General features: G+C 39.6%; 1 protein-coding gene across 3 annotated transcripts; it reads right to left on the bottom strand.

The window, feature by feature from the left end:
- Window positions 1–24,909, bottom strand: MED1 (mediator complex subunit 1). 3 transcript variants are annotated; one of them, XM_019416005.2, is made up of 17 exons: window positions 24,689–24,909; window positions 22,154–22,260; window positions 19,943–20,021; window positions 16,183–16,237; window positions 15,947–16,079; window positions 15,199–15,227; window positions 12,453–12,524; window positions 11,730–11,804; window positions 11,210–11,283; window positions 10,761–10,850; window positions 9,288–9,399; window positions 8,272–8,396; window positions 7,892–8,010; window positions 6,699–6,900; window positions 5,062–5,157; window positions 4,838–4,943; window positions 1–3,506 (listed from the first exon to the last, which is right to left on the bottom strand). In XM_019416005.2, the coding sequence occupies exons 1-17, from the start codon at window positions 24,711–24,713 to the stop codon at window positions 257–259; spliced, it is 4,749 nt and encodes a 1,582-aa protein (XP_019271550.2). In that variant the 5' UTR covers window positions 24,714–24,909; the 3' UTR covers window positions 1–256. The 3 variants fall into 3 exon arrangements, with proteins under 3 accessions (XP_019271550.2, XP_019271551.2, XP_019271552.2); XM_019416006.2 differs by lacking the exons at window positions 15,947–16,079; window positions 22,154–22,260; window positions 24,689–24,909 and having other exon boundaries at window positions 19,943–20,002; XM_019416007.2 differs by lacking the exons at window positions 15,947–16,079; window positions 16,183–16,237; window positions 19,943–20,021; window positions 22,154–22,260; window positions 24,689–24,909 and adding an exon at window positions 15,667–15,887.

Genomic DNA, 24,909 nt, shown 5'->3' with positions numbered 1-24,909 from the left:
CTTTCATAAGCAAGTATTTTAACTTTTTTTTTCCTTTTATCTGGCAAAAGAAAAAGTGACTCTTGGTAACCAGAATCAAACCCTATGGTCTCTTTAGTTGGGTCTGGCTATGCCTTTCTAAATTCACCCAGCTCGGTGTCAAAACCATGCCATTTAAGATTCTTAAACACAAAATCAGACCTGCCTAACTCACCCCTTATGGTGGTTTGCCTATAAACTTAGTTATTCTCTGGCCACTTTTGTCTTAAAAAGGTTCCTAATTGCCAATCAGGGCCACATCCATAAGATCGTCATCTTCCTCCCCAATCATAAAGTCAGGGCTGAGCCTTGAGGGCCTGTCTGTAGATAAAATTGTGTTACTTGTCATAGACAAGGACTGGTCTGAAGAGATGGGTGATTTAGACCAACTCTCTGGCTTGAGACTATGAGATTTTTTCTTGTCTCGGTCTTTGTCCCGGTCCCGGTCTCGATCTTTGTCTTTTACTTTCTTCTTTTCTTTTTTGTGCTTCTTATGCTTTTCTGTGCTGTATTCTGGAAGTGGTCGGATACCATCATCTGAGCTGGGACTGTTCTGATAAGATTTCTCCGCTATGGAGGAGCCTGACTCACTTTCACTGTCCAGATTCTGGGGAGTATATGCTGGTGACTTACTATGGCTAGGAGAGCCACGCTCATGCTTTGGAGTGGAACCACTGATGAGTGGAGAGCCATAGTTTTTGGAAGAGGCCATCTGAGGCCTGAGCCCTTCTCCACTACTTTCCCCAGGTTTCTGCAAAGTCACTTTGGCTTTAATGCTGGGGGAACCCCCATCATGCTTGCTGATGATAATTTTTGCCACACCTGTGCTCCCCACATTTTTTGACTCTGAGGTCTTCTTAGACGAATCCACTGAGCCCCCCGAGGTGGAAACCTTGGATTTTTCTTTATCACTTTTCTCACGCTTACCCTGGAACTCTCCTCCTGACATGTTATGTTTGGAGGACATAGGATGGCTAGAATTTGTGCTCACCCCCATCTGGCCATCCATTGGGTCTTCACCTCCAGGGCCACTGGTGACAACCCCATGCTTCAGTTTATCTATGACAGCTGTTAAGGACGGCTTCTTATTTCTGCTGGGGGATTTCCCTTTGGAACTCCCATGCTGGTTCTGAGAGGAGGACATGGAAGAGCCACTTGAAGAAAAGGAAGAGGAAGATGCTGTACAAGAATTAGATGATGGGGGAGTTTTCTGAGACAATGAGCCTGAGGATCCTAACCCTGAAGATGACTTCATGCCAGTGCCTGAACTAGTTCCAGACAAATGAGAACCACCAGAACCTGAACTGATGGGGGACTTGGCTTTAGAAGATGGGGGAGTCCCAGGGACAGGCTTCATTGGAGAGGCAAGCTTATCAGAGCCTCCAGGTGGCCTTGAATGAGAAGGGGATATGTTTGGTTTACTTAAAGAGGGATTCATAAGTGAAGATGGCTTCCCTTGAGGTTTCATTTTAGTGCTGCTGGAGCCACTGCTCAGTCCATGCTTGGTAATGGGAGAGGAGCCTGGCTTCCCCCCAGACTGGGATGAATTTTTAGACTGGCTAGATCCAGTAGACCCTTGGCTAGAATATACACTGCTACTTAACTTTGAACTTGAAGAACCTTCTGATTTACTGCTTTTCATCTTGCCTGAGTTGGAAGCAGAAGATGAGGAAGAAGAGGAGGAAGAATGGCTATGGTGGCTTTTACTGCCTGAGGAAGACACAGAGCCACTGCTGGTATACTGACTATGGGAGGAGGGCTTGCCCACCATCACGGTGCCTTTAGGAATCTGAATAGTGATCTTGGGAATAGGTGGTGTGGCAACACCTGGGGGAGTCTGCGATCTTCCTGAACTGCCTGGAGATTTGGATCCACCTGTACTGGTAGGTGGGGTGAAAGGTCGGTTAGAAGAACTGTGAGATGGAGACTTTCCCTCAGTGTCTGCCTTCTTTCGCTTTGGAGGCTTATCTTTGCTTTTACCATCGTTAGAAGGGGTCCGGCTGCGCTTCCCTGGTTTGCTATCTAATCCTGGCCCTGACAGACTACTATTACTGCTGCCATTGCCTTCCTTTACTCGCTTTTGAGTCTTTTCTTTCCCTAAGTCCCCAGTAGTCAATAAAGGACTCTGGCTACCACTGTGATGCTCCATGAGATCTGTAGGACCCAAAGCCTTACCAGCCACTGCTATAATACTGAAATCAACTGTGTCAGCTTGGCTATTGCCTTTAAACTTAGTCTCCCCATTATCACCTCCAAGCATTGGCACCCCCAAAGTATTTAGTGCCTGAGATGCAAATCCTTTGAAGTCATCATTATCTCCGCTTTGGCTACTTTCGTCAAAATATTCTTCTCCAAAACCACTTTGGCTCTGGCTGTTCAACAAATCAGGATTAAAATCTACTCCATCAGGAAAAAAATGATTGGTAGGAGAGTCACTACTGGGGCTTCCAGCAGCATCTGCAATTAGGTCAGCTGGATCTGTGTATGGATTTTCATTATTATTGGTTTGAAAGACATCAGGGTCAAAGAGGGCACTCTGAGAATGCCCAGAGCTCGAAGAATCTCGAACAGGGGTGCCAATGGGTGGGCAATCGTCACTAGTGCTGGGAAGCTTAGAGGCTTCTTCCGCAATGTCTGAAAGGATATCAGTTACATCTGGGCCAATGCTGTCTGAACTGGATAGCCGGACCATCCTTTGAATACTGGGCTGGGGGTGAGGTACTGGTTGTGGGTAAGTTGTTGGGGGAGTACTGCACTGGCTTGGAGCTGGAGTGATGTGTGGTGTATCCAGCGTGTCTGCTGTCATGTTGACATCAAAGATAGGGTTCTGTGAGTCAACATCCATTGAAAATAGCTCCCTCTGAAAGTCATCTTCAGTCTGGTGCTTGGGTTTGTCAGGTGGTAATCTTGATGACTTCTTCTTCTTTGTCTTGTTGCTTCCCGGGCATATTTCCATCCGGGGTGAGCCGGAAGAAGAGTTCTGCCTTTCTAAAGGGCTGCTTCCATAAAGGGTTGAGAAATCCTGGGCAGGATTATCTTTAAGAAGGTTCATGAGCATCGGGTGGTTCTTGGTGTTGCCGGCCATCGAAGAGACAGGTGGCGGCGTGTGATGAGGAGGGGTCGGACTCGAGCCAATGGTAGACCCCCCGTTCCCTGTGATTTGCAACAAACTGGTAAGAATTGGGTTCTGAGACACCTTGCTGAAGTCCTCCCCATGGCCCACCGACTCATGCCGATCTTTGATGCTCATGCTCATATTAAACAAGGTGGTAATGGGACCCCCCGGAAAGGTGTTGGTTGGTGTAGTGGTACCACTCATTGGGTTGTTGCCTGTGGTCATGCCATACCCTGGGCTGCTAGCCGGGGGCAGGTTCTTTTTCACCATGTCTTCAACTGTCTCTGCAATGAGGGACAGTGCTGGGGTGTCGGCCTGAATGGTTTCAGCTTTCCTCCGAATAGCCCTCATCGTCACAGGGATGGACATACATCTGTAAGAAAAGATGGAAAAAACAGTTACCAATGTACTAGCTGCTGAATGAAAACAATTTTTATTTGGGAGAACAGGCTTTAATTCTGCCTGAGTTTCAGACATGCCATCAAAAGTTTGCATTAAGCAATTTTCAGGTAAGGCAAGTAACCCAAAAGGCAGGAGTAGTTCTATAAAATGCCAGAGCTTTGAGCAAATTCATTCTAAAAAGAATCTGGGGGCGCCTGGGTGGCTCAGTCGGTGAGGCATCCAACTCTTGATTTCGGCTCAGGTCATGACCTCACAGTTCATGAGACTGAGCCCCTCAATGGGCTCTGCACTGACTGCACATAGCCTGCTTAAGATTTTCTCTCTCTGCCCCTCCCCCGCTCGCACGCACACCCTTTCTCAAAAAACTAAACTTGATAAAATAAGAACCTGTATTAGTAAGCAATCTCAACCTCTTCTGAAGCACTAACAAAAACCAACCAACCATAAACAGAGTCCAAATTAGATATCATACTAAACTAAAACTGATAATGAACTTGGTAAGAAAATGCCCTCCTTTTGGGGTTTCACATGTGACTAATGAGATTGCTATTTATCTTAATGAACCACTAGAAAAATTTCTTGACCCATCAAGTTCTAAGCTTTAATGGCTTAGATCATCCCAACACTATACTGTGAAAAATGCTATTATTGGTATAAAATCTTGTTTATTTTAAAGTAGTTTTTATCTTACAGATAAATTTATAAACATATTTTTGAAAACACTTTGCTCTAGAACATTGTAACAACCTTTCTTAAAAGACCAGATAGTAATATTTTAGGCTTTTGAAGATCATATGGTTTCTGTCCAGCTGTTCTGCCATCTGAACTTAAAAGGCACCACAGACAATACGTAAATGAACAGACATGGCTGCGTTCCAATAAGATTTACTTACAAAATAGGCCACAAGTACCTACTCCAGAAAAATCTCAAAATTACATACTAATGTTTCTGGGAAGCTGACTGCCTTAAGTATCTTCCCACATGCCACCATTTAACATATTACATATGTTAAAAAGTGAAACAAAAGATAAGTGAAAAAAAAATCTACATCTTATTTCAGCTCTCCCCCTCCTAAAAGAACCCTAACATTGGGCCTAAAGTTACCTACCGTACTTCCTATTACTCTCATAATATTTAAAACACCAAAGCTCACATTGCTTTTGAATCCTAAAGCAGAGGAAGGTGAATTCAAAGCAGTGACTATATGCTCTCCTCCTAAATGTCCAGTTCAATCTAATACTGAAAACAGCACTCCTTACACTCCTCTTAATGGGACTCTGAAGGAAAAGGGCCAGTGCTACCTTTGAACAACTTTGGCAATGAAGTCATCTGTGCAGATGAGTGCATCTGACAGCCCCTTGTACAGTTTACAGCTCACATGTGTTGAGTCCTGTACATCCATAACCACTGAAAGACAAAATACATAGGAGGTATTTGAGAGAGACTCAGCTTCTGATTTTTCAAAAAGAAGATAAAGGGACCAAACCACTGCCCTAAGAGAAGTGCTAGCCCCCTCACAACTCACCACACACCAGGGAGTCATTCACAGGGTGCTGAAAAGATACGCTGAAACGGGACTCTGAGAGGGGACACACTTCAAATTGGAGGAGCCCAGGAGAATCTAAAAAGCAAAGAAAAGGATCATAAAATAATCAACCAAATATTAGATACAAGTAAACACTAATCCCTAAGTATACAGAAATTCTGTCTCCTTAGAAACTAAATCCCACACATTTTTTAACACACAAAACTTACTACATCATTCAGAGGTGATAGAAGGAATCAGATTCCAAGGACTATGCCAGCTTATGTTATAAATACTCCAAAACAAGCAACTAAACTTCGATTTTCTAAAATGAAAGCCATTTGATCCCTAAATTACTGGAGACCTTGACAGATATAAACACCTTGCCTTGAAAGTGAATTCTGAAAAGAAACTGGCCAAGAAGAGTTTTTCATTCTTTGTGATAAGCAGATATCCAGAACCACTATAATAAACCCTGCTTATCAGTGTTTGCAGATGTTAGCTATGCAACCCATAGTTTGGTAAGCAGGGATCTAGGGGCTATCATGTAAAATGATACAGTTATGCTGAATACACGTATGTAACTATCATCATAGGTTCTTAAGCCAAACATGCTGGAAGCCCAGAGATAAGGATCATGTACTTTCTTGGAAAAAAGCATATGCATCTCTGCAGGACTAACTTTGTAACTATCTTACGAAAACTAATATCCAGATGTCCTGAAACCATCTGGAGAATTCTCCCAGGATTCAAATACATGACATAGAAGGGTCATAAGCACACTTGCATGTGGTCAGTGCCATTACTCTAAAATTTCTCATTTTAAACCAGTTCTTATTCTCAAAAATGCTATCTCCTGATTTAACTTCCCTGTTTCTTTTTGCCTACCACTTGTACTGATACATTTCTATTTGTGAAGTGCTTTACAACTAAGGTAAAAAATTAACTGTGGTTAACTAGAGCAGCCAAGATTCTTTTCAGGGATAGCAGGATGCAGTTTTCTAATAGCAAACTGCATTTGAAAAATATCAGCATTCAGAATCCTGGGAGAAAAAGCAAAGGGCACAGGTCTTACCCCCTTTTAAGCTTAAGTTCCCCCAAAGAATGGGGAGATGAAATATACTCAGGCAGGACTAAAAGCTGGGAAGCATTGTCCTAAACAACCTTGATTTAGATATCAAGAAATCGTCTCTGGGATGCCTGGCAGCACATGCGACTCTTGATTTCAGGGTTGTGAATTAAAGCCCCATATGGAGTGTAGAGATTACTTTAAAAAAAGGGGTGGGGAGGAAGAAGTCATCTCTTCCTACAGTGTCCCAAGTTCTACCTTACATATCTGCTATAAGATTCAGGCTCGTAGGTACCCAATTATATCACTATATGCAGAGAAAGAATAAATTCATTACAAACAACTAGTGGTTTCCAAATGCCAATTTATTGATGAGTTCTATCATAACTATTTGTGGAGCTTAAACTAGATTCCCAACTCCTACCACTGAGGTTCTATATCAATTTACTTGGGAACGGAAACCAGTTTTAAAAGTTCTACAGGGAATATAATAGGCCACCAATTTAGAGAACCACAGAGTAATCAAGTTTCCATTTGCCAGTAACTGTATCAAAAGGAAAAGTAGTACCTTCTTTCAGAATAGTTCTTTTGACACAACTTCCTATTAGGGTGTTATAGGCCACTTGATGTCTGATCAGATTTAGGATCAGAGGGACTCGGCCAGGGTGCTGAAAGGTGATTTTGCTAACTAAGGTTCCCTGTAGACTTCTGCCATCTGGAAGAGGAGCATCCTTGTTGAGGAAATAGCAGTGCTGCTGACCTGGAAGAGCCTGGGCAAAAAGAACAAAAGAAATGAATGCTATTTACTCACCCATCATGCTTCAACCACAGAAGCTTGGGGGAGGGGGGGGGGGCAACCCACTTCTCAAAAATCAGCTGCAATTCCTTAGTGAATAATAAAACTCCACAGTGAATTATTTGGTCAACTGATGTTATCAATTACTTGGCTGAAAAGACCTCTTTTTTGTAAATGTTCTGCTAGTGGTTTCCTAACCTAGCTAAAAAAAATTACCTCAGAAATCTGTTTAAGAAAGGTTCCTGAATTCTAAGTGCAAAATCTGTATTTTAAATAAAACACCTTATATAATTTAATGCAGTCAGAATTTGGGAACTACTACTTTAGTCTAGACTATCATCAAACATTCAAATAAATTCAAGTCCAGATGAGGTTTTGGAACCTTCCTTAATGTATTCATACCAGGACTTTCTTTACATGTACTTGAAGGATCTTTTCAGGTCATGACACTTGAAAGAATTAAACATTAAGAATTGTTAACATCTGGGGTGCCTGGGTGGCTCAGTTGGTTAAGTGACTGACTTCAGTCTAGGTCATGATCTCACGGTTCACGGGTTTGGAGCCCCATATTGGGCTCTGTGCTGACAAGCGCAGAGCCTGCTTGGGATTCTCTCTCCCTCTCTGCCCCTCCCCCACTTGCACATACTCGCTGTCTCTCTAAATAAATTAAAAAGAAAAAAAATTCTTAACATCTACTTAAAAGCTTGTAAAAGTTCAGGATACCATTATGAGACTTTCATCTGAAATTTTGGCCATGAAACGTACACTGTTATATCCTGACTTGGAAGCTCATGCTCTCTTTCTTCAGTATGTTTCAGAAATTTCTGTGATTTCCTGCCTGAATGAGGAACTAGGAAATGGCCCAGTAGTCCAAAAGATATGTTTCTGACCTCAGTATTCCTATAAAGGAAGATTCTGATCCTGGGTTCAAATATAACCTACAACAATCTATAAGCCTTACTTACAGCATAAAATCGCATGTTGTGATTCAAAGGTATGGGGTCAGGGTCCTTTGACAGCTCAAATTGAGTGATTAATTCATAGAGGGGTACATAAGTTGGCTGAGTTTCAAACAATGGAATTCCTGGAAAAACAAGAATATAATGATCACAATAACATCAAAATGGTGACAGCTCTGTTTTCCCTTTGTGACTTCTATTTCATTCATCCATTTATTGAAAAAGCACTTACTAATAAGCATTTACTAATACACAGCACCATGACATTTATACCCATCAGTACTTTTTTGAGACCTGCAAGACTGAAAGAGGTCTAAAATAATCTGAATTTGAAGTTTGTTTTTTACACTTTTAACAAGTATTACCTCCTGATGCTTAAAACTCACCTGTGCAGTTCTGAAGTTTCTGAACAAATGCTCTAGATACTGGGATTGGCTGGGGAAATTTCAAGAAGAAACAGGCAGGAAGATCAACACTGTTGGCACTGGTGATTAAGGAGAAGGAGGGAGTCCTTCAAAAAAAAAAAAAAAAAAAAAAAAGAAGGGGGATGGTTGGATTTTGACTTGATACAAAAATAAAAAATCTAAACATTTGTTCTTAGACATGTCCGTATCATTTAACAAAAGCCTATCAAAAAAGTTCACTCTTTCAGGGGATGCCTGGGTGGATCAGTCAGGTAACCGTCAGACTTTGGCTCAGGTCATGATCTCATGGTTCATGACTTTGAGCCTTGCATCAGGCTCTCTGCTGACAGTGCGGAGCCAGCTTGGGACTCTCTCTCTCTCTCCTCTCTTTCTCTGTCCTTCCCCTGCTATTCTCTCTCTCTCTCAAAAATAAACAAATATATATTTTTTTAATTTTACTCTTTTGGGGACACCTGCCTCAGTCAGAAGAGCATGCGACTCTTGATCTTGGGGTCGTGAGTTTGAGCCCCACATTGGGTGTAGAGATTAGTTAAAATTAAAAAATAAATAAGATGTTAAAAAAAATAATAGTTCACTCTTTCAACTTTCTTTCCCCAGTTCCAAAACATCCTATTCATTAACCCTTACGTACTTAATCAAACATCTATCCTGAGACAGGCTCTCTAGTTATTACTCCAATATGACTCCAAAACAATATAAATCCCATGATAACCTAAAAAACTGAAACAATCATTAAACCAAGGGAATTAGTACAGTTCTCCTCCTTCTCTGTCAGGATAGACAATGTGTTCTATAAGCAGACTTCAGACAGGAACATTCAAATAGATATTGAAAAGAGGAATTAAAAAGAGAAAATAAAAAGCCAATCTCTAGAAAGTTAAGTGAGAGAAGAGCCAAGTGAAAGTATTACTTATTTTATACCGGGCTTGAAGTTGGAAAAAATAAACTTTGCTACCCTGGAAGTATATTTAACTTACCATTTGTTGTCAACTGGATGTGACCCCATAATTAATGGTGCAATTGGAAGTTTATACATAGCAGATGTTCCTTCTATTGTCACTGATGCGTTCATGCCCAATGATCGAGGAACTGAGAATAGGAAAGAAAAGGGGTATTCTCCAAAGCAACACAAATTACAAGGATCTTAACATTTAAAAACAAAAAAACAGACTACCTTCTGCATAATTTGTCAACCCTAATTTGTCAGATAACATAATACCTGTATGACTTAGAAGTTTGAGAAGCTGCCTTCTAACAACCAGTATTTCTGTCAGTAAATAAAACAAAATACAGGAAACCATATACTCCAAAGAAAAAAAATTTTAAAAAAAATTTTTTAATGTTTATTTCCGAGAGAGAGCATGAGTGCGCACGCAAGCACGGGGGAGGGGCAGAGAGAGAGGGAGACACAGACTTTGAAGCAGGCTCCAGGTTCTGAGTGGTCAGCACAGAGCCCAATGCAGGGCTCAAATTCATTTACAGAGAGATCATGATCTGAGCTGAAGTCAGATGCTTAATGGACTGAGCCACCCAGGTGTCCCAATTTTTTATTTTTTTTTTATTTGAGAGAGTGCAAGTGGGGGAGAGGAGTGGGACAGAGGGAGGAGAGGAGAGAGAGAGAGAAAATTTTAAGCAGGTTCTCACGCTCAGTGCAGAGCCCGACATGGGGCTCAATCCCACCACCCTGGGACCAGGACCTAAGCCGAAATCAAGAGTTGGATGCTCAACCGACTAAGCCACCCAGGAGCCCCTTAAAGGCACATTACCGACATTTACTTATTTTCTCCAACTCCAGAATGCTTTTAAATAGAATTATGATTATAGGATAATCAATGACTAAAGTTATAAGGGAACCAAATGAGGGATTAGGCCATTTCTCATTTTGTTTTAGTATATTAAAAAGCAAATAGAGGGGCACCTGGGTGGCTCAGTCAGTTAAGTGTCTGACTCTTGGTTTTGGCTCAGGTCATGATCTCACATGTTTGTGAGTTGGGAGGTCTGCACTGTCGGTGCAGAGCCTGCTTAGGATTCTCTCCCCGCAGGCACATGCTCTCTCTTTCACTCTCTCTCAAAAAACATGAATAAACTTAACAAAAAACAAAAAACAAAAAAAACCATCCATTATTGTAATTCTTTAGTAAGTTGGCTAATTTTTTCACCTTTAATGTTTAAAGGGGATTATTTCAAGACAAATGGTTTATATCCTTTCATTCATTCACCTACTTGTTCATAAGCACCTATTAAGTTTGTACAATTATGTATGTATGTATGTATGTACATATGTATATACTTATGAGCGTGTGTGTGTTACAGATGCAAACTGAGAGAAACAGCAAACTTTGGTAGGGATGGCAAACCAGGAAATACACACAGGCTTGGGCGTTCAATTATTTTAAATATTTTTTAAACACTGAACAAAACCTTCAGTTGCTTTACAGTTAAAGCCTTACCATTATTCTCATGCAAAATGATGGGAGATGTAGTCTTATCATCCAGCAGATCAGAAGGAGAGGCATAGTACTTCAAGTTCATTAAATGACCTATGAAAAATAACACTTATCACTATATATTTATCAGGTAAATTAGAAATACAGAAAAACATTCCCATTTCTACAAAACTACATGAGAAAATAGTTTCATAAATAAGAGGATTCATGCTCCAAAGCAACTTATCAAATATAATGGAAGCAGAAGTATTAATTCTAGTGCCAACAATTTACTTCACAATTTAAAAATGTAAATGGGGGAGGGCAAGCATTGACACCTTGGAAACCATCTAATAATACACAAGTGACTGCTAGTTTTCTCCCTGTGCTTATAATCCCAAAGTGAAATTTAAGTAATGACCCCTTAACTAAAACTAAACAATTTTCTAAGTAAGCAACGTAGGATCACATACCCCCACTTCTTGGAGTAAGATAGCCAACACTTCCATGAAGAATCTTATCCAGGGGACCAGCATTGGTTGCTTTCCTGTGAGAAAAATGATCTATGTTTGCTTGTATTTTAGCCCTGAAGGTATTAGTGCACAATGTATTAATGAGTTCAGCTGTTAAAAGTCTTACAATACTAATTTAATGACTCTTGTAACTGGGCATATAGCAATTGTATTTCACTTTCGAAGAGATCACTTACAAGTATAAACCAGTATGTAATATAGTGAACAAAAATTATAAGTAGACTATTATTTATAAGACCAGAGGCCAGGTTTGACAAGTCTTCAAATAAAACTGATGGAATACCAACGAACAACTTGGACATACCAATACTCAGAAAATGGAATGTGATCATTTGGGAAGTAAAATGAGATGGACAAGATATATGATAGAGGACCCTAGTAACACCCTAGATGAAAAGCATTAAGAACAAAGTACCCAGAAGGTACAATTCAACAGAATTGACACCTTAGCCAGTCTTACCAATACATAACTGCCATTTTAGATAGATCCTGTTCTAAGGATTGGAGAGCCAAGTACATTTTAGTCTTCAGTTTGCTAGAAAGTAGATGAAGAGAACAAGAGTTAAAGAGTTGAAACACACACACACACACACACACACACACACACACACACACACACACACACACACATTAACATTCCCTTGAAGGCAATTCTATTTGAAAGACCCAAGCTAGTTAACAGAACCCCAGGTAGGTTAAAAATAAAAATGATGATCAAGTTCAACAACAACTAATTTCTTTTCAGCCTAAAAATCATGTTGGGGCACCTGGGTGGCTCAGTTGGTCTAGCATTCGACTTTCGTTTAGGTCATGATCTCACAGTTCGTGAGCTGGAGTCCCACATCTGTCAGTACAGAGCCTGCTTGGGATTCTCTCCCCTGCCCCACTCTCTGCCCCTCCCCCACTTGCAGTCTCTTTCTCTCTCTCTCAAAATAAATAAACCTAAAAAAAATCAACATGTTGAAGACATCTCAAAGATTACAGTGTCTTTTAGCATTATATCCGTTAATGCAGATATTATTTATTTAAAATACCTTCAAAAGATATAAAGTTGGAAGCTATAGGTTGTCAGTAGGAGAAGAAATCACAAATAAGATAGGGCAGAAGACTCGGCAAATTTTTAAGCACAAGTATATTTATACGAATTTTTCCAACAAAAGCAAAAAAATAAAGAAATACTTACTTGTCCCCTGGAAGGTTATAAAGATTAACAAGACCCTTAAGGTGCTTAGAAAATTCATCAAAATTTTTTTCCCTATAAGGAGTTCAGGAAAGAAGGAGGAGAATAAAACACAATTACTACTCAATCTTAATGCAAAGTACCAAAAAATCATGGCTATATAAAACTAATTTTAATAATTTGCTTTACTCTTTTTTTTCCCCCCAGCCAAAGTTTTCTAGCATCAATCAAAAGTAGCAAAAGAAGGGGCACCTGGGAGGCTCAGTCAGTTAAGCATTCAACTCTTGATTTCAGCTCAGGTCATGATCTCACAGTTTCTGAGTTGGAGCCCTGCATTGGGCAGAGTCTGCTTGGGATTCTGTCTTTCCTTCTCTCTCTGCCCCTTCCCAGCACACGCGCGCGTGCACACACACACGCGTGCTCTCTCTCAAAATAACTAAGGTTAAAAAAGGGGCGCCTGGGTGGCTCAGTCGGTTAAGCAGCCGACTTCAGCTCAGGTCACGATCTCACAGTCCGTGAGTTCGAGCCCCGCGTCGGGCTCTGGGCTGATGGCTCAGAGCCTGGAGCCTGCTTCCGATTCTGTGTCTCCCTCTCTCTCTGCCCCTCCCCCGTTCATGCTCTGTCTCTCTCTGTCTCAAAAATAAATTAAAAAACGTTAAAAAAAAAAAAAGGTTAAAAAAGAAAAAAAAAGTAGCAAAAAAAAGTTTCCCTTTCTCCTTCCCATTTTTCTGGAGAAGGTACTTGTAAGCAGTACAAAAGAGTCAAAAAGACCTAATAGTTCATATATTACAGTGATTTGCTCCTACATAATGAGACTTGGTTTAAATAAATCACGTTCTGGGGCGCCTGGGTGGCTCAGTCGGTTGGGTGTCTGACTTCAGCTCTGGTCATGATCTCACAGTTCGTGGGTTCAGGCCCCGCATCGGGCTCTGTGCTGACAGCTCAGAGCCTGGAGCCTGTTTCGGATTCTGTGTCTCCCTCCCTCTCTCTCTGCCCCTCCCTGGCTCCCACTCTCTCTCTCAAAAATAAATAAACATTAAAAAATTAAAAAATAATAAATAAATAAATCACTTTCTTTTCCTCTTAATATGTAACTGAGATGATTGAATGTTGTGAGGGAAAAAAAAAACTTTTGATTGGAGGAAATGGAAGTCAAATAAATTTGGAAAATAGAATACTTGCATGCATATGGCAATCTAAGGGCAGAGAGGAAAATGAACACTAGGAGAGAGATGAGAGGCCTGGAGAAAAGGAGATGAGCACTATGGAGGCAAGCCACATATTCGAGAATGTTCCTATGACGAGATCTGCCCCAGAAAAAAGAAAACTACTACCTAGACCCCTTGCTTCCTAGAACCCAATATTCGGGTTTGGATTCTTAGTCAATTAGGCTCTGTGGGCAGGCTCAGGAATCCAACACAACTCAACAACTCTAATTCTCTGTTATCTTATTTCAAACTTAAAAGAAAAAAAAAAGTTTCTTGAAGGCTAAATTGCCCTACCAATGTCAGATATTTGGTCAGGCATTTATTGAGCAAATATGAGCACTTACTACCCAAAATGCCATGAAGACAGTAAAAAGAAACAAGAACAGCAGCAAAATAAACCCTCTACCTTAAAATTATCACCTATACAAAGTGACTAAAAATTGCACACAAGGGCTAATATTCTTTCTGAAGTTCCCATTTCAAAACATGCTTACAAATTAACTTTAGAACACCACCAGTTAGTTCATAAATTGGTGCAGTCTCCTACTCCAGGATTAGAACCAGAAGTATTGGCTTTCTGGACTATTCTGGTAACACACCTGTTGCTAGACTTATAAAAAGGTTTTTATGTTGCATTGCAATTTTTAAAAGGTGGTTCAAACTTGGCACATTTGGCTAGAAACACATTAAAATGATTACTGCAAAGGCCGACTGTAAAACTTATTCCCTCACTATTAACACCTTAAGACATTTCCACGTAGTATCTGAGAACTTCGCTATATTCAAAACATAAAATTGATGTAATGACTTTTTCAAAATCCCAGAAAGTAAATTTCCACTCAATTTAAAGGGAAAGGATAATCCAGAAGGAAATGCCATTAACTGCTAAGAAACTCTTCAAGCCTAGTGCTTTTCCTATGATGGGAGTTTATCACACATACACCTTAAATGTAAGACAGTTTTTCTCAAAATTAAAGTGAAAATAAGTTCTTTTCATGACATAGACTCAATTCTCTCAAGCCTTCTCTCATTCAATAATTAGTTTCTATTTATTTTTGTTGCACACAGAATTTTTGAGGCTAGATCAGTTTTCAACCAGGCGTGATTTTGCCCACCAGGGAACATTTAACAATATCTAGAGATATTTTTTATTGTCACAGATCAGGAGATAGATACTACTGGCAACTAGTGGCGGCGGGGGGGGGGGGGGGGGGGGGGGGGGAGGCAAGAATGTGGTTAAACATCCTACATTGCACAAGGCAGTCCCCTATAGCAAAGAATTTTCCAATCCAAACTGTCAATACCGCCAAGGTTGCAAAATCCTGGGATAGACTAAGTTGAGAAACCAAGCTAAGTCCATACTGAAAGTGAACAAACATAGACTGAAAAATCTTGACCTAAGAAAATAAGTATGTTCCTCAGGAGAGTAAATTTTTTCCTTTCTTTTGATAAAGACAATAACTTCTGACCAGCCTCAAGACCCAACTATAAAGAACAGCATTGTCTGCCAGTATCAGGGAACATAAACATCATTTGCTTACCTTAGTTGCTGTACAAGTTCTGGACAGCTCTGAAATTAAACAAATCATGTTAAAACTTTAAACTACTTTAAGGCCTTTGAAGACATCAAAAGTTTTTCTCTTTTATTAATAGCACATGCTTTATAACAACAACATTAAAACTACAGATGATCCTTATATTAAGATATCAAAAAGCATCTTCTTTCTACTTGGTAAACCATGGGGCTGGGGTGGGAAATTCAAGATCAAAGTATATGAACTAGTTTATAATGGAATCAACTTTCAGTAGTTTGTTTAAAACAGTAGGACCTCTCTTTAATGCCATCCTTGGAGTCCACATTCAACTGTCTTGGTTACACACATTAAACATTCATCTCTATTACAAGATTTTTCAGAGACATTAGTTATGTACAAGATTATCTGTCCTTTTTGATTATTAGCTCTTTGAGGATAAGAACTTTAAGTTATTTATCTCCATATCCCCAGCACCTATTGTTCAATTGCGGCTCATGTTTGTTGATATGAAATGGAAAGGGTTCCTCTAGCGTCTCCACTTGTCAAAGCCTTTGGATGATGTCAGAGATGGACCCATGTTATTCTAAATTCCATTCTAGAGCTATTGATATTACATTACAGCCCATCACATCATCTCTACAGTGGCTCATGAAAAAACCTAAGCCCAAGCTATTTCAAACCCCAACAATTCATTTTAAAATTAATGTCCCTAAGTAAACCCCACAGATTCCAGTGAAATATCAACAGCACATACCACAGGATTCTCCCCATGGTGAGCCACTTTTACATCACAAAGCTGTCCTGCAGGATCTAACTGCACTTCCACATAGAACATATCTGACGTGATGTAACATTCAGTGCCACTGGCACTGAGATGAGAGCCCAGTCTAGCAGGAACAAATCAAAACAAAAATTAATAGAAGACACATAAATAAAGCCACCCAAAGTCAACACTAAGTTAAATACTTCTGCCTAAGATAGACTACTTACCCATTCTGTCTTGCTATAGACTCCAAGCGGTCAGTCATTGCTGGTAAAGATGTTACTAGGAAAGGGTAAAAAAAAAAAGGAAATCACAAAATGCTCCAAATAACTTAAATTTTATTCTTCAAAAACCAAAACATCCTAAGGAGTATATCCATACATTCAAGCCATTACATCCAACAGTTCAAATGCTTAGAATTTCTGTATGTTCATTAGTTAAGACTTAGCTGTGACCTAAATAGTAGGGGTCAAAAAAAAGACCTCTTTGAGGAGCACTTGGCTGACTCAGTTGGTGGAGCATGCGACTCTTAATCTTGGGGTTGTGATTTGAGCCCCAGTTGGGCACAGAGCTTACTTTAAAAAGATCTATTTGAGGGGCTCCAGGGTGGCTCAGTCAGTTAAGCATCAACTCTTGGTTTCGGCTCAGGTCATGATCCCACGTTTGTGGGTTCAAGCCCCACGTCAGGCTCTGTGCTGACATCTCAGAGCCTGGAGGCTGCTTCGGATTCTGTGTCTCCCTCTCTCTCTACCCCTCACCCACTCGTGCTCTGTCTCACTCTTTCTCAAAAATAAACATTTAAAAAAAATTAAAAAGATCTATTTTGGGGGCACCTGTGTGGCTCAGTTCAATTAAGCCTCTGACTTCAGTTCAGGTCATGATCTCGTAGTTGGTGAGTTCAAGACTCAAGTCAGTTTCTGTGCTGACAGCTCGGAGCCTGGAGTTGGCTTCGGATTCTGTGTCTCCCTCTCTCTCTGCCCCTCCCCTGCTCACACACACACACTCTCTCTCTCTCTCTCTCTCTCTCTCTCAACAATGAATAAATGTTAAAAAAAAAAAAAAAACTAAAAAAAAAAGATCTATTTGGAGCGCCTGGGTGACTTAGTTTAGCATTCAGCTTCAGTTCAGGTTATGATCTTGCAGCGTGTGGATTCAAGCCCCACATCGGGCTCTGTGCTGACAGCTCAGAGCCTGGAACCTGCTTCGGATTCTGTCTCCCTCTCTTTCTGCCCTTCCCCTGCTCTTGCTCTGTCTCTCTCTCTCTCAAAAATAAATACACATTAAAAAAAAAAAAGATCTATTTGAAAAAATTATCGGACCTTTTTCCTCTCCCTTTTGCATTACTCATTTGGGACAAGTTATCTTTAACTTCAAAAAGACATGTATCTGCTAATGTTAGAATAAGGAAGATTAACATCAAAACTAAAACCAACATAAAGAAATATTCAATATTCATAGCACCATTATTCACTACAGCCAAAAGGTGGAAGGAAACCCAAATGTCCATTCATGAATGGAGGAATAAAAATGTGGTATATACATGCAAAATATTACTTAGCTTTTTAAAAAAATGTTTATTAATATATTTTGAGAGAGCTGGAATATAGGATCAGAGAAAGAAGGAGAGAGAGAATCCCAAGGAGGTTTTGCACTATCAGTGCAGAGCCTGACCCGGGGCTCATTCCTATGAACTGTAAGATCATGACCTGAGCTGAAATCAAGAGTCGGATGCTTAACTGACTGATCCATTCAGGCACCATTATTTAGCTTTTTTTAACAGAGAGGTAATTCTGATACATGCTACAAAATGGATGAACCTTGAAGACATTATGCTAAGTGAAAAGTCAGTCACATAAGGACAAATACTGTTTCATTCCACTTACATGAGGTATCTAGAGTAGACAAATTCTTACAGAGAGAAACTAGAATGATGGTTACAAGGAGTTGAGGAGAGGGAGAAAGGAGAAATTACTGTTTAATGAATACAGGATTTCAGCTTGGGAAGATGAAAAAGTCCTGAAGATGGACAACGGTAGTGATGGTTATGTAGCAATGTGAATGTACTTAATGCCACTCAACTATAATTTTAAATGGTTCAAATGGTAAATGTTATGTTATGTATATTTTACCACAGTTAAAAAGTTAACAGCCTCTGCCTCTACGTACCATAGTATTTCCACAGATTGGGAAGGGCTACCAGTTTTTTAACATTGAGACTCTACGTTGAGTTGGAAGAAGCAAAAGTGGGATTCTCTACATTTTGATGAACAAGGATTCTTAACCATCAGAAAAGGAAACATTAGAAGGGGCGATGAAGGTTGTAGGCACCTACTCTCAGACTTGAGATGTCAAAGAAAACCCAAGGGGTGGGGGGTGGGGGGGAACTATTCAGCTGAATCAAGTTCATTTGTGATGGATCAGAGTAAAATCTGTTTTTTACTTTCATTTCTCCCCCAAAATACACAGAACTAGTAATTATAATCATAAATATTCAAGCTCATGATTTAAATTTTATTTGCTTTCCTGAAAACACTGTCCATAACAATGTAAAAATCCTTTAGAGTTAAAATGTCCATTTTCTTATTGCAAGTTAATTAGAAGAGAACATCTGAAATAGAGTGCCTGGATGGCTCAATCAGTTAAGGATCTGACTTTAGTTCAGGTCATGATCTCACGGTTCAAGAATTCAAGTCCTATGTTGGGCTCTGTGTTGACAGCTCAGAGCCTGGAGCCTGCTTTGGATTCTGTGTCTCCCTCTCTCTCTCTGCCCCTCCCCTACTTGTGCTCTGTCTCTTTCACTCTCAAAAGTAAATAATAAAACATTATAAAAAGAAACTGGGGGCGCCTAGGTGGCTCAGTCAGTTAAGAGTCTGACTTTGACTCGGGTCATGATCTCACAATTTGTTCGTTCAAGCCTCGCATTGGGCTCTGTGCTGACAGCTCAGAGCCTGAAGCCTGCTTTGGATTCTGTGTTTCCCTCTGTCCCTCCCCCGCTTGCACGGTCTCTCTCTCCCAAAAATAAACATTAAAAAAAAAAAGAGAGAACATGTAAAGAAAAAGAACTTTCCCTTGCTATCTTTATAGTTACCCTCCATCAACTATCTTTTGAGTCTCTACCAGTCTCCCAAATAGGATCAAAAATAAATGTTTCAAAAATTCAGGTGAGATCTCATCTTGGGGTGCCTGGGTGGCTCAGTCAGTCGGTTAAGCATCTGACTCTTGATTTCAGCTCACATCATGATCTCACAGTTCATGAGTTCGAGTCCCACATCTGGCTCTGCACTAACAGTGCAGAGCCTGCTTGAGATTATCTTTCTCCCTCTCTCTCTGCCCCTCCCCTGTTCTCTCTCTCTGAAAAAATTAACTAAAAAAAAAAAAAATTAAGAGGTGGTCTCAACTCCATAGTGAAAACAAGAACACCACCTAGCAAAGAAAGTTTATCTATCTCAATTTATATTTCTCATGTAAGTATAAAACAGTCTTTTTTTTTTTTTTTTTTTTTTTTTTTTTAAATTTTAACGTTTATTCATTTTTTGAGAGACAGAGACAGAGCATGAATGGGGGAGGAGCAGCGAGAGAGAGGAGACACAGAATCTGAAGCAGGCTCCAGGCTCTGAGCTATCAGCCCAGAGCCTGACGTGGGGCTTGAACTCACGAGCCGTGAGATCATGACCTGAGCTCGAGTCGGACACTTATCCAACTGAGCCACCCAGGCGCCCCTAAAACAGTCTTTATAAAAACTGGGCATTTTAAGAAAGCATATTTCAGGGGCACTTGGGTGGTTCAGTTGGTTGAGCTTCTGCCTTCGGCTCAGGTCATCATCTCCCAGTTTGTGAGTTCAAGCCCCACATTGGGCTCTCTGCTGTCAGTGCAGAGCCCACTTGGGATCCTGTCTCCCTCTCTCTGCCCCTCTCCCTCTTGCTCTCTCTCAAAAATAAACATTAAAAAAAAAAAAAAAAAAAGCATATTTCAAACATGTTTACAAACCTTTGAGAGCTTTCTGCAATGTCTCCAGACAGCTGACCAAATGTTGATGCCCTCCAGAACTCATCACAACCCTCTTCTCCTATAATAAGTAGGAAAACATTCAAGATAGAAATTAACCAAGCCAACAGTGTTTCAGGTAAATGGACTTATCCTAGTAGTAATATTTCAGGATAATCCTCAGACTATATGCTATAGGTCTATATACTCTATATTCTCTATATACTCTGATAATCTATAGACTCCTGTTACTCTGTCCATCCTTCCACAGGAGGAAAAGTTCATAAACATGGATACATCCATATCCACATACATGAAGGTAGAAAAAAGTATGCCCAGATCTTATTTTAGATTAGGAAGAATCAAATACAATAAATGAGATCAGCTTCCTGCAGAAGTAACTACATCCTAAATTTAGTCAGTTAAATAGGGTGGCTCAGGAGATCTGGCAATTCCCAAACCTAACAAGGTGATTTCTGTGTAATCTAAGAAATATAACCAGACCTTAGTAAAATTAGAGTAACTCTAAAAAACAGAACGTGTAGTCCAGAAAAAGGGACTCCCAAAGAACAAAAGATCTGACATAGTTTTTCTAACTCTATCCAAAGAAGAAGTTCCTCTCTGCACAACATTCTTTTCTCTAGAAATGTGAACAGCTTTATGATACAAAGATAGTTTTTCAGGCCTTTCCATGTCCTAAATCTCTCTTTGTTCTAAGAAACAAACATCCGATTAATAATCTGGCTTCCCTTGTATCTTGAATAGATAAGGGGTTGCTCTGCACAACGGTAACCAATATTCTGGTAACTGGAAAGATAAACTCTCTGTGGTAGATTAATAAATTGGAATTCTGATTTACATTTAGTCTACTGAGATTTTGTTACTATGTCAGTTGTTGAAAACTCTTCAAAGTCTTAATACACCAACAAAATTAGGTTTCTGACTCTGCAGAGTGAGAAGTAGACAGTAGAAGCTATGGTGCCCAAAAACCAAGACACTGGTACCCCATGAGAGGGTCTTAGTAGCCATCTCGAATTCCTCTATCTCATGATGTCTAATGACAATATCATTTACAGAGCATGTTTCCAACTAGAATATGACTACCTTGTAGTATAAAAATGACAACCTCTGAATCCTCAGACAGGAAAAATAGCCATTCTTCTTTTTAAAACATTAAAATATACATATATATTTTATGTACATAATCCTCAGCCAAAGGATATACATATATTTCTTGAATTTAGTTACATAAATCTTTAAGCAACACCACACTTTAATATCCATTATCTCATTCAATCCTCAAAATAAAACTATGTGGAAAAGCAAACTGGTACTGTGTGCCTCTATTTCCAAATAAGAAAACTGAGACCCAGTAAATAATTTGTTCAAAGTCACATAGCTACTAAGAACTTCAAATATAGGTCTTTTGACAGCAAATTTAGTTCTTTTGCTGGAGCTATACTGATATGATCACATTAAACACTAATAAATCTATTAAACTGAACTTACTATGGACCCAAATTAAGACTTGGTGGGGAGGAGGGGGTACTTTCACTGAAGTATATAACATATATACAGAAAAGTATATGAATCTTAAGTGAAGAGATCCATGAATGAATTACCACAAAGTGATCCCCTGCCCCACCCCCATCATTACCCACGTCAAATCACAGAAGTAAAGTTTTCCTACATCATTTGACTACCACTGGAATCATGTGAATGAACTTTTAACATCCAGTCACTACCCCTTATCTTCTACTTAACTTCCATTTAAGGGCTCCCCATACTGATAAATGACTCAAGAAGTAGTAGTTGACAGAGTGAACAGGTGAAGCTTTTTAAGAATTAATCGCAAACTCTACTAGCAGTGTAGATACATGAAAATACTATCACATTAGGCTCAAGGAGCTTAATAGCAAGTGAAGAACAAAGGTCTCCCTACATCAGTCTATCATATGTGTCTCTCCTAGGTGTATTTCTAAGCACCTTTGCCTGAAGTACCCCCGTGTACTATATAGCTCATGATTAACATAATTTTATAAACAGAACTTCTTAGGTAGACTCAAGTTGATGTGCACCATGTACTCAGGTGTTTTGTGATAAATAAGACTGAGGACACACTATAATAATTGGTTTGAAAAAGTCTACATGGGGAGCTTAGCTTATTAAATAATTATCTAAGCACAACACTTTATCCACCACCATAATCCTCACCATGACTTGACGCACAAGCTTAATGGTTTCACTCCAAGGTCTATTTTGGTTAAATTTTGCATGTAGCCGTTCCAAGAGAGAACTCATCTTACTCAGCTTCTCCGACTCTACGATACAAATTAGAAAACATCATTAGAAACTCTTTCAAGACATTTCAATTCTTCTTGCAAAAGAAACCCCCATACCTCATCCTTGGTAAGAACTCAGTTAAAATATTTTTCAATATCATTTACTTCAAAACATACAAATAACTTATTTTTAACAAGACGACACAGAAATTGGGGTCTAAGGAACTCCTTAAAACATAACTGGTTTCTATTCAGTCTTTTAATGAAAACCAAAAAAAGAATCACCTCTAATCATGTTTCAGGATCAGGACTACAATTTAGTGACAAAATCATTTCATGATATACGTAGAGCATACATTTGAACATGGCCTTACTATGGTTAGTTGGTTTTCAATGTGAAATACAGGCTTTTGAAATTTTTTGACGTAACTCTAATAGATCAATATATAAGTATTATCAAGAAAACAGGCTGTATTTGTCATTTTGATTTTTCAAACTAAACCTATATGGATAGGAAATATGTCAACAACTAAAGGATAAATTTCCGGTAGAGGTAAGAGAAAGGTAGAAAAGACCTCAGTTTCTGTCCTGTGAGTGAACAAAGCTCTTATGCTCTCCAACCCCCTTAATTTTTATTACTGAATTATAATTTTCATTATTGAAATTTAGTTGATTTTTATTTTTGAAATGTTATTACATTTATTATTGAATGATAGTTTTTATTTTTTTATTATTGAAATATAGTTTTTATTTTTATTTTCATTAAATTTTTACTTTTGAAATATAGCTGATCCTTCCTCTAATTCGTGTACTTCTAGTATGAGCAAGGACCTGTATTAGAGACCACTGGGAATACAAAAACTTGCAATATGGAGTGCCTGGGTGGCTCAGTCCGTTAAGCGTCCAATTCTTGATTTCAGCTCAGGTCATGATCTCATGGTTTGTGAGACTGAGTCCCACATCTGGCTCTGTGACAATGGAGCCTGCTTGAGATTCTCTGCCTCTCTCTCATGCGCTCTCAAAAAAAAAAAATGAATAAACTTAAAAAACACACACACGCAATATGTCTGAGATGACATCTGTGAGGGTTTTTAAAATTATTATTACTGAAATATAATACGAGCAAGGACATGTGCTAGAGACTGCTGGCAATGCAAAACACACAATACGACTAAGATGACATCTGTGAGGGGGTGTACATAAGTTAAAGTGGAAATAACCATGACACAGAGCAAAATGAGATATGCTGTTAAAAACAGAAACACATTACTACTCAAATGCAAAAAAGGAAAAGTTCATTATTAGTTGTGGAGATATCACAAAAAAAGTGACAGTTGATGTTGACATTGAAAGATGAATACAATGTCAGCAATCAGAGTTAAGGCAGTGGCATTTTCTAAATCAAGATTCAAACTCCTTCCAATGTCCTCATATCCTGGAAAACTGGTTTGAGGCCTGTTTCAGCCAGTTTATATAGTTTTGAACACATTGTTGGCAATTCCCACTTCCAAGATTCACTCATTCAAGCATTATTTTATGTGCTGGAGATACATTAGTGAGCAAACTACATGAAATTCCTGTCTCGAGTTTCCTTTTTACACTCATCAGTCCTCTGCACCAAAGGATATACTTTTCTTCTTCCTCTTCTTTAAAATACACTCTCCACCCCCCTTTTCCTTAAGAAGCCTGATGATAAGTACTTTATACGAATGCTCAAATCAAACGCTCAAATCAAACACGTTCTGGGTCAGGGACTACACAACCACGAGTAAGGCAAGGCCGCTGATCTAACAAAGCTCAAAGTGGAAAAGATGGATAAACACTGATACAGTGATTCTTATTAACAGAACTATATCCAAAATACTAAGGAAGCCGTTAAGAGTGTAAAACTTTATAGATTCTAAGTAAGATTCCAACAGAAAAGTTGTTTTTCAGCAGTTGTTAATCTAGCCATTGAAACGATAAATTCAACGCAATTTACAAATACACAATAGTACAAGGTTTGACCACTGTGACATTCTATGGAACTACTGGCTTTTAAAATCTTAAGGTCCTATCATTTCACTCACGCCGAAACATCCTCCAATATTTGACACACAGCTTTATATCATTATAATAATATAATTATATTTTTAAACGTCATTATTCAAACATCCCTTCTAAAACAAGGTGTAAGCAAATTATAGATTCACTCGCCTGGTCTTCCATTAACTCTAGGTTAAAAACGTCCTGAGGCCCAAATGATTGCCCCTAGCTAAGCAGGAAACCTTCACAGAAGTTGGGAGCCCGCATCACCCCAAAGTCGGAGTCCTTCACCGCCAAAGAAGGCACAGTCAGAATCTAAAACTGACACCTATCCCGCCTCCTGGACTCCACGACCTCGGGAGCGTAGGCCCCCCGGCTTCTTCCACAGATTGGCTCCCCAAAGCTGTGTCCCGCCCCCTGCTTTCCCCCTCAAGTCACTCACCCTCGGTTTCCCCCTGAGCCTTCATCCTGACGGTGGGGAGGTCCTGAGTCCTACACAAGAGGATAAGCCCTCCCCCACCACTAACGAGGGAACCAAGTTGGTTCGGGCTCTCGGGACGCAGGGCACCAGCCGTCCCCACTCTTCCCAAGAAGGCTCAGTCTGAAGTCCCCGGCGGCAAGAAGAGAAGGGTGCTCCCGGCCGCCGCCATTTTCCCCACGGAA

This window comes from Panthera pardus, unplaced genomic scaffold (assembly GCF_024362965.1).
Source record: "Panthera pardus isolate Hobbes unplaced genomic scaffold, ASM2436296v1 HiC_scaffold_3, whole genome shotgun sequence".
NCBI lineage: Eukaryota > Metazoa > Chordata > Mammalia > Carnivora > Felidae > Panthera > Panthera pardus.
Note: the sequence above shows the minus strand (reverse complement) of the source record. Positions and strands in the feature narration are given on the sequence as shown.

Bases quoted from the DNA above. Each gene is read 5' to 3' on its own strand.
- MED1 (XM_019416005.2), bottom strand. From the start codon at position 24,713: ATGAAGGCTCAGGGGGAAACCGAGG. The intron at 5,158-6,698 runs GTACTACTTTTC...TTTGCTTTTTAG, and splicing joins AAGAACTATTCTGAAAGAAG to ATTCTCCTGGGCTCCTCCAA. The intron at 3,507-4,837 runs GTAGCACTGGCC...CTTTTCTTACAG, and splicing joins ATTGCCAAAGTTGTTCAAAG to ATGTATGTCCATCCCTGTGA.